General features: G+C 44.9%; 1 protein-coding gene across 1 annotated transcript in view; it reads right to left on the reverse strand.

The window, feature by feature from the left end:
• The window catches only part of CCDC149 (coiled-coil domain containing 149), a 196280-nt gene extending 185697 nt beyond the window's left edge, over positions 1-10583 (reverse strand). Inside the window, exon 1 of the mRNA XM_006866314.1 lies at positions 10489-10583. Coding sequence (XP_006866376.1) covers positions 10489-10548 — 60 coding nt within the window. The 5' untranslated portion in view covers positions 10549-10583. The remainder of the gene's footprint in view (positions 1-10488) is intronic.
• Positions 10584-10599: the final 16 nt, after the last annotated feature.

Below are 10599 nucleotides of genomic sequence, written 5' to 3' on the forward strand. Positions count from 1 at the left end.
AAGGCATCAATTCTTCTACGGTCTTCCTTATTCACTTCCTTGTTATTGTTAGGTGCCATCCAGTCAGTACTGACTCATAGAGACCTTATGCACAATAGAATGAAACATTGCCTGGTCCTGCATCAACTTCATGATAGCTGCTACATTTCAGCCTATCACTACTGCCAGTGTTCCAATCCATCTCGCTGGGGCTCTTCCTCTTTTTCTCTGACCCTCCATTTTACCAAAAACGATATCCTTCTCCAGGGATTGGTCCTTCTGGACAATATGTCCAAAGTATGAGAGACAAAGTCTCACCATCCTGGTTTCCAAGGAGCATTCTGACTGTACTTCTTCCAACACAGATCTGTTTGTTCTTCTGGCAGCCCGTGGTACTTTTAATATTCTCCTCCAACACCATAGTTCACATTCATCAATTCTTCTACAGTCTTCCTTACTCACTGTCCAACGTTCACATGCACATGAAGTACTGAAAATACCATGGCTTGGTCAGGTGCACCTTAGTCCTCAAACTGAAATCTGTGCTCTTCAATACTTTAAAGATGTCTTGTGCAGCAGATTCGCCTAATGCAATACACCCTTTGATTTTTTGACTGCAGTTTCCATGAGTGCTGATGGTTGATTTGAGCCAAAGAGAAAACCAAATTACTGTCAGAAACAAAAACAGTTTTCCAAACCATTTTATTTTCCTGTAACCCTTTTGAAGCCCCCTCATATTCTCACTTTGTTATGAAGTACCACTGAGTTGGTTCCAATTCATAGTGACCCTGTGTAGTGTTTACAAGGCTATACATTTTTGTAGGAACAGAAAGCCTCATTTTTCTCCTGCAGAGCAGTTGGTGGGCTCCAACAGCCAACTTTGTGGTTTGCAGTTTAGTGCTCATCATCTGAAGCCCGATCCCTAGTCTCACATGCTGTACCCCTTTTTAAGAAATCAGAAATGATGTCTTCATGTCCCGAGGAAGGGCTGACACGGCACAACACAGATAACAAACTGATTGGCTTTTCCATTTTGATAGTATAAGAATCATTCATGGGATCATGACACAGAAAAGCCTTTCCCAGGGACGCCTTCCCATAAGACACCCCAAAAGACTAGAAAGGGCCTCCAGAGTTGAAAGAGACCAGATTCATGGAGTGATTAATAACAGCTTAGAAATTCTAAACAAGAATCCCAATCAAAACAGGAAAAATGTAGAACAGAATTCTAATTCCCATGGAATCCAGATTTTCTGAAGGCATTGAGGCTGGATAAACCCTCAAAAACTGTTGCTCTGATATCATCTTTAACCCTGAAACCATAAGCCTAAAATATCCATTAAAGCTTTCTTTGAACCAAACAACAGTCTACTTAAGCAGTAAAGACTATCCACTGTGGCATTGTGCACGTTTGGAAATCTCAATCTGTGGGACCAAAGTGACAAGAACAACTTTGAAAGGTTAGCTAGGAAAGACAGGGGGAGGGCGTTTGTATCAATACAGAGACACAAATCAGAGCAGGACACTGAAAAGTGCTGGCAGAATTGGAAGATTGTAATTAATATCACTTTATAGTACTGAGGGAAGTCAAAAAGTATTGTTACACAATCACAGAAACCTTTCTGCAACAAAAATACCAAAATGTGACATTGTTACTTTGCAACATATCATCCATCAAGCTCTATGCACTTCTGAGACCTGTTTCCATTTCTCTAACTCTTCCCTGAAGAATTCCACACTCTTCAATGCACACCATGTGAAAGCAGCAGTTTGGTCAGCCTCAAGGGACTCAAACTGTGTTTCTCTGAAATGTTCTTCGAGTTGGGAAATAAAAATAAGTTTGAAAGGGCTGTAGAATGGATGGGGTAAGGTTTCCCAGTGAAATTCTCGGAGGATAGCCCTTGTGTTTTTGTTTGTTTGTTTTTGTTTTTAAGCACAGTTTTTGAAAGCACCCTAACAAGTATGAAGTGCTCATTGAGACCCTGTATAGGGAGGGTTACCACTAATCACAAAGATATGTTTAAATACATTTTGTTGGGGATAAACCTGGGCATGGATGAACTGAAACCCTAGTAACAATACTTGTACAGATTGCTGATTTGGTGTATGTTTTGCTGTGTATATTTTCAACAAATAATAATACTAAAGACAACTTGGTTACCAGTGAGTCTCTAAGAAGGACCAAACTCACACCTCACCAGTCCAGTACAGGGAGGATGGAATAAGCGAACAGGAGGGAGGGTAGGAGTGGCTAGTTTTAATGGAAACCTAAACATTTGAGTATGGTATGGATTGCATCACAACGTAAAGAAAAAAAAAATCCTCACCACTAGACCAATAAACAACATTCTTATCAATGAAGAAAAGATTGAAGTTGTTCAAAGACTTCATTCTTCTTGAATCAACTATCAACACTCATGAAAGCAGCAGTCAAGAAATCAAACAACGTATGGCATTAGGCAAATTTTATGTACAAGACAAGTGTTGAAGAGTAAAGATGTCAATTTGAGGACTAAGGTGCACCTGACCCAAGCCATGGTATTTTCAATTACCTCATATGCATGTGAAAGTTGGACAGTGAATAAGGAAGACCATAGAAGAATTGATGCTTTTGAGTTATGGTGTTGGAGGAGAATATTGAAAGTACCATGGACTGCCAAAAGAACAAACAGATCTGTGTTGGCAGAAATACAGCCAGAGTGTTCCTTGGAGGCTAAAATGGCCAGACTTCATCTCTCATACTTCAGACATATTGTCAGGAGAGACCAGTTGCCGGAGAAGGATATCATGTTTGGTAAAGTGGAGGGTCAGAGAAAAAGAGAAAGACCTCCAGCGAGACGGATTGGCAAAGTGGCAGCATCAAGGGGTTTAAGCGTGGCAATAATTGTTGGCCCAAGATAGGGCAGTGTTTCGTTCTGTTGTGCATAGGGTCGCTTGAATCAGTACTGGCTTGATGGCACCTAACACCAAACATTTGAGAACAAGGGGGTTAAATCATCTGCAGCAATGGCATAAATATCTACCATCCCCGTCCCTCTTCTTTATTCTCATTTTGGATTAGGTTGAATGGGGTGTGATTTAGCAAGACAGAAAAATTCAGTTTTTAGGTATGCAATTCTGTAAATGTTAACAAATGTTTACAGTCACAATATTGTAGCCACATCCAGGATACACAGTATGCTCATTATTCCAGAAAGTTCTACAGTGCTCCTTGGCAGTCAGTCCCCTCCATGACAGTCCACTGTCTTCGTTAGCATAACAAAATCAAAATACATTTTGATAAACAAAGATGTATTTTCTCACAGTTCAGGAGGTTGTTGTTGTTATGTGCCATGGAGTCAGTTCCGACTCATAGCGACCCTGTACAGGATTTCCGAGGCTGTAAATCTTAACGGGAGCAGAAAGCCTCATCTTTCTCCTGTGGAACAGCTGGTAGTTTCGAACTACTGACCTTGCGGTTCGCAGCCCGATTCATAACCACTACACTACCAGAGGCGAGAAGTCTAAATTCAGGAAGTGTCTCTAGGAGGAAGTACTTCCTTATCGATTTCAGCATCTAGTAGCTGCCAAGCAGCCTTGGGGTTTCTGAGCTTTGTGTCCTTCATCTGTCTCTTCCTCCTGTGTGTATCTGTATCTATGCTGCTCTTTGAGGATAGCCTAGTTAACATAACAAAGAAAAGCCTATATAATCCAAGCAGGATTATATTTATATTTGTTCTAGCTGGGTCCTTGAGTCAGTTCTGACACAGTGACCCTATGAGACAGAGTATAACTGTCCCATGGAGTTTTCTTGGCTGTATTCTTTATGAAAACAGGTCATCAGGTCTTTCTCAAGGGAGCCACTGGGAGGGTTGAAACGCCAAGCACTTAATTATTGTGCCAATGGTGGTGGTGGTATGCCTGGGAGTCGGTTCTGACTCATAGCAACCCTGCATAGGGTTTCTGAGGCTGTACACCTTTATGGGAACAGAAAGCCTCATCTTTCTGCCACAGAATTCCTGGTAGTTTCAAACTGTTGACCTTGAGATTAGCAGCCCAACTCATAATCACTACACGACCAGAGTTCCTATTGTGCCAATGTTGTTGCCGTTGTTAAGTGCCTTCAAGTCAGTTCTAACCCATAGCGACCCTGTTTAGGGTCTCTGAGGAGTGGCTGGTGGGTTAGAACCGCCGACCTTGTGGTTCAGACTGACTTTACAGTCCAGTGCATCATCCTGCAGTGCCACACTAAAGACATGCTGTTGTTGGTAAGTGCTGTAGAGTCAGTTCCAACTCATAGTGACCGTGTATAGCATTTCCAAGGAACAGCGAGTGAATTCAAACGGACCTTTAAGGGCCAATGCTTATCCTAGAGCACCACACCAGGGCTCCGACTATAGATATGTTGTTGTTGTTAAATGCTTTTGAGTCAATTCCGACCCATAGCGACCCTGTATAGGGTGTCCAAGGAGCAGCTAGTGAGCCTGAACCACCGACCTTGCAGTTCAAACGACTTTGCAGTCTGGCACAGTAACCCACAGCGCCACACCAGGACTCCAATTATAGATATGTTGTTGTGTTGTTGTTAAGTGCCATCGAGTCGGTTCCGACCCATAGCGACCCTGTACAGGGTTTCCGAGGGTGTAAATCTTTACGGAAGTAGAAAGCCTCATCTTTCTCCCGCGGAGCAGCTGATAGTTTCAAACTGCTGACCTTGTGGTTCGCAGCCCGATTCGTAACCACTATGCTACCAGAGCTCCTTATAGATATAGGCACCAGGATTTCCATTCATATTTTTAGATAAAATAATTTAATCCATATACCTGGTCTTTGGCAACGAGTCATCTATTCCCTTAATGTTTTACTTTTTCAAGAATATCATATAAATGAGATCATACAATATTAACCTTTTGAGTCTCTTGACTTTCAAGAGTCATTCATATAGTTACACGTATCAATAATTTTTTTCCTTTTTTGTGCTGAACAGTATTGCACGACATTGTCAGTATTGGTTGGTAAATTTCATTGAGTTGGTTCCAACTCATAATGGCCCTGTATAGGGTTTCCAAGGAGCAGCTGGGTTTGAACCACCAACCTTATGGTTAAACCCAACCTTGCAGTCCTGTGTTTACCCTGCAGTGCCAAACCAGGATGTGGATGATCAGTATTGAACCCTGCACTGTCCCCCAGTTGAAAGTGATTGTGAACAGAACTATCAACATTCACACAGAGGTTTTCTGTTTGGACAGGTGTCTTCATTATTCCTGGGTTGTTTGTTTAAAGTATACGTTTAACTTGATGAGAAGTGAAACTGTTTTCAAAAGTGGTTGTACCATTTTATTTTCCTTTCACCATGTCTCAGCATTCCAGTTATACCACACCCTTGTTAGCATTTGGCTTGTCAGTTTTTTATTTGTTCCTTTCTTTGTTTGTTTTGCTCTCCTAATAAATACATTGCAGTATCTCATGGTGATTTTCATTTCCATTTCCTTATTGGTTGAGAATGCTGAACATCTTTTCCTATGTTTATCAGCCGTTTATTTCCTGTTCGGTGCAAGGAGGTCTGGTGGTGCTGTGCGTTAGGCAATTGGTCTGCTAACCACAGATCAGCAGTTCAAATCCACCAGTCAGTCACTCCACAGGTCAAAGATGAGGTTTTCTGATCTCATAAAAATTGACAGCCCTGGAAACCTGACACAGTCACTGAGTTGGAACCAACTTGATGGCACTTAACAACCACCACCATTCCAGGAGCAGATTGGTAGGTCTTTTCTCTTGTGTGGGTTAAAATGGCAAACCAGCTGAGCACTTAACCACTGCAACCCAGGGTTCCTTACCTAGAGGGCAGGTACTTTTATTACTTTATTTAAAAATGAAAAAAACAAGGTCCAGAAAAGGCACACAGTGCAGTCATTCCCTCAACACCCATCCCCCCCCCCAATTTTTTGGCAAGTAATCCCCATATTTAAGGAGCTCTGGTAGTGTAGTGGCTATAAATCGGGCTGCTAATCTCATGGTCAGCAGTGCGAAACTACCGGCTGTTGCTTGGGAGAAAGATGAGGCTTTCTGCTCCCGTAAAGATTTACAGTCTCGGAAACCCTGTACAGGGTCGCTATGAATTGGAACCGACTCCACGGCACATAACAACAACAAAAATCCCCATATTTTACTTGAGGGCCTAGCTCTAAGTCCACGTGGCCTGTGCAGAGCTCTGTGCCCACCCCAGGTCTAAGACAATGAGATCACACACTCCTGAAAGACTTTTTCCAGGGCAGGTTGTTGTTAAGTGTCACTGAGTCAGTTCCCATGCACAGCGACCTTGTATGTGAATTTCTAAGGACCGGCTTGTTGGTTTGAACCACTGACCTTTTAGTTAGCAGTCCAGTGCTTATCCAACAGTGCCACACCAGGTCAAGAGAGTGATTCAGATGGGTTCAGAGGGAGGGGGGACTCTTGGGCTTTTCTGAAATATGCCAGAGGAGCGTTTCTGTCTTCCCCTCTGGGTTACAGCCTGAGACAATGTGGAGTTCAGATAGAAGCCAGGCAGGAAAACAGACCCACAGATGGAGAGGAATTATTCTCTTAAGTGCTGAATCTAGCTGGGACAAAGACAGCCCTATCTTGGAATCAGTTGCAATCAATTAATATATTGAAATCAATAAATTCCTCTGAGCTTAGTCAGTTTGGGCTGAGTTTTGACCATTTTTAATCAAGAAAGAAAGGAACCTGGGCTCACACATGGGTCATTTAGCAGCTTCAGGTTCTAAGTCTCAGCCGCTAAGATCCAAAGCTGTACTCTTCACAAGAGACGAGACTATACATCTACTCAGCCACTCTCTTCCCAAACCCAGAAAATCTACTTCGGGCAGAGACTCCGGGTTGTCTTCTAGCTGCCTCACCGCCACTGAACACAACATGCTCAATGAATATGAGATTGATTGCTATCTAATTAATTAATCAAAATTCAAAGAGTGAAATTAAATTAGGCATAGCTTATCACAGAAGGCAGTAGGCTAAGTGATGACCAAGATTTTTATCATGGAAATAAAGTTATTGATTGTCTTCAGGGTTCCATTGTGAGCGTTCCCTCTGATTTGGAAAGCTTACCTGAGGGGTGATAAGAATGACATCATGTTACCCTCCTCACACATTCAATTTCCAAACCCGAGCACCGGTCATGACTCTTCACACGCATGGCCATGTTTACTCCGGGGCCCGAGAGATGGCTGCAGTTTCAGCTTGTTATACTAAAAATACAAAAATCAAACTGATCTTGGTAGGGTCGTTGTAAATGAAAAGTGCTTCCTCCAGGCAATATGAGGAAGTACGCTGATGGAGACTGCACAGGGCTCTGGTCAGGAAGGACAATGCAGTGATTCCTGATAGGGCTTCGACAGAACAGATACAGGCCTATTGAAAAGCTCACAATAGTCTCCCCAGTTCCTTCCACTGGGGTCCAAAATTACTTTGTAACGCCACTCCCCACTGACCACACTCAGCCAATTTGGTTGATATCATTGCTTTGCCCATGCAACACCATGGGACCCTTACCAACCAAACTTGAGCAGGCAGGGGAGAATTATCTGCAATGAGCTTCAGTTGTGGGAAAGGCAGATTTGAAGGCTACACCTGCAGTCACTCCATTCACTAGGTTGGGGAAGGGGCCCGGAAATATGCATTTTCCACAGGCATCTATGATGGTTGAGATGCAGAGGACGGGTAGACCATCCTCCAAAACCTGGGGGTTCAAAATTGGATAACACAAGGTCCTCATCCTTAGGAAATCTGGTATCTAATGGATACAAGAACTGGTGATTAAAATACAGGACTGGTCCAGTGACTGGCTGAGGGTGTGGAGTCAGACCAAGGTTCAAATCCTGCCTCCTGAATTTTACTGCCACAGTTTACTATCTATAAAATAAGAGGTGCAAGTAGCACACTGGACTGCTAACCAAAGTTTGGAAGTTCAAGTTCACCCCGTCAGAACCCACCAATAAACTGGTTATACTATTGTGATAACCAGTAAGGATTTACACCCTCGGAAACCCTGTACAGGGTCGCTATGGGTCGGAACCGACTCGACGGCACTTATCAACAACAACAACAACTATTGTGATAATAAATGCTGTTGTGGTTAAGTGCCATCGAGTCGGTTCCAACTCATAGCCGCCCTGTATAGGGTTTCTGAGGAGCAGCCGATAAGCTTGAACCACCTACCTAATTGCTCAAATTGACCCTTCGGTCCAGTGCTTTATCCCACAGTGCCAATTCTTGGAGTCCTGGTGTGGCACTGTAGGTTAAGCACAGGACCCTAAGGTCAGTTTGAACCACAAGGTTGGTAGTTCCAACTCATCACTCACTCCTCAGAAACCCTATACTTGGTTGTTATAAGTCAGAATCAACTCAAAGGCACTTAGCAACAACAACAAAGTGTTTACCATCAAGGAAATGCTCAGGAACTAGCCACTGATTACATTGCAGTGGAGTTGCTGAATGGTGCAAATAGTACGCTTGAAAGGTTGGAGGTTCAAGTCCATCTAGAGGTGTCGCAGATGAAAGGTCTAGCAACGTACTTCTGAAATCTCAGCCACTGAAAACCCTGTGGAGCAGAGCTCTGCAAGGACACATACGGGGTGGCCGTGAGTCACAAGTTACTTGATAGCAACTCTTTTGCTTATTTTAAGGTAGGAAGCAAGCTGGACTCATCTTTTCATCCCCTAGCGGTGTGCCTTCCAGTTCTAGGTCTTAGAGGATGTCTGTGAAGGTATTACTAATTATGTTAGAGAGTAGAACTGAGGCACAGTGTTCTTGGCTGTAACCTTTGTGGAAGTAGATCACAGGTCTTTCTTCTGCAGAGCCACAGGGTGGGTTCAAACCACCAACTTTCAGGTTAATATGAACACAAACTGTACCATCCAAAGACCTTCACTGTGTGCATAAACCCAAAATCGTACTGCCATTGAGCCAATTCTGACTCATGGCGATCCTATTTGTTGTTGTTTTTGTTGCTAAGTGCCGCTGAGTCAGTTTTGACCCACAGCGACTCTGTATAGGGTTTCCAAGGAGCATCCGGTGAGCTTGAACCGCCGACCTTGTGGTTCAAAGGGATCTTGCAGTCTAGCCCAGTACAGTTGGACAGAGTAGAGCTGCTACCTAAGGTTTCTGAGACGGTAAATCCTTAAGGAAGCAGATAGTTTATCTCCCCGCCCCCACCCCGAACAGCGGCCCAAAGCTCAGCCCACTGCGTCACCAGAGCTCCTTCACTGTGCGTTTATTGTTGTTGTTAAGTGCTGGCAGTCGGTCTGTCTCTTAGGCTTTAAATCTTCGCGGGAGGAGAAAGTCTCAAGATTTTTAAAAAGTTCAAAATTAGCCCAGCTCAAGTGTGGTGCTGTGGGTTAGTGCACCAGACTGCAAAGCCTTTTGAACTGCAATCCGGCGGTTCAAACTCACCAGCTGCTCCTCGGAAACCCTATACTGGGTCGCTATGGGTTGGAATTGACTCGACAGTGCTTCACAACAACAACAAGAGATTGGAGGTGTTTGCAGCGGGGAATGGAGAGAAGAGAAAATTTCTGCAGGACCATGGTTATACCCCAGGGTAACAGCCAGGAAGACCTGTGGTACATTTTGTTGTTGTTGTTGTTCAGTGCCCTTGAATCCATTCCGACTCATAGGGTTTCCAAGGAACAGCTGGTGAGTTTGAACCGCCGACCTTGTGGTTCAAACTAACCTTGCGGTTCAGTGCTTTATCCCATAGTACCACATCAGGATTCCCGCGGTGCATTAGGACAGGCAACGTATCCATACCTGGAGAAGCTAGGCAGAGCAGCAGCCAGACCAACAAACTCCAAACTGGAGGTGAAATGGAGGGAAAGGGGCATTGTTACATAAAGATGAAAACAACGGGTAATGTCCAGTCAACTGTTTTGCCATATTAGATAGTTTGGGGCAAGGTGTTCTCAGCTTCTACAAATGGAATCACTTTTGTTTCTGTTTCACGCCGTGGATAAATGGCCCGTCACCTAACACATTGTAGGCCTGCAGTAAACAAGCGTTGATTGCACTGAATAAGAAATGAACAAACATCGAGGGCCCAGAACTCCCTCGCCCAAACCACCACGGTAGGTCATAGCACCTGGCGCGGGTGTGAGCTCAGGGCCCGGATTTTCCTCCAAGGCACCGCCCTTCGCTTTCAGCGCCCAGCATCCAATCGCTTAGCTCCAAAAAATTGGTGACCGGGAAGGCAGGTGGGGCTTGGCTCTTTTCCCAGATCCCTGAGCCTTTCTCAATGCAGGGCTGAACCCTACCGTGTGGGAAGGCCCTCCGCAAGACGGGCACCAGATGGCGAGGAAGAGAGTGTCGCCCGGGGAAACCGGAAAGTGCGGGAGGGACGGCGCACCTGACGCGCGGCGCGGAGATAGCGGCTGCGGCCGCCCGGGCGCGGCCCTTCCCGCACCGGCCTGGGGGCTCGGGCGGGGGCTGCCAGCAGCTCGGGCAGCCCAGCCAGCCTGGCTGACGCCACGGCCTCACCTCGCTCACCAGCCCCTGCCAGTCGCTCTCCGTCCGGTCGCCGTTCATGGTCTCCTGCATGCGCGCGCCGGCTTCCAGGACCCAGTCTTCCTCCTCTTCCTGCAGCCGCGC

Source organism: Chrysochloris asiatica, unplaced genomic scaffold (genome assembly GCF_000296735.1).
Source record: "Chrysochloris asiatica unplaced genomic scaffold, ChrAsi1.0 scaffold00089, whole genome shotgun sequence".
Classification (NCBI taxonomy): Eukaryota; Metazoa; Chordata; class Mammalia; order Afrosoricida; family Chrysochloridae; genus Chrysochloris; species Chrysochloris asiatica.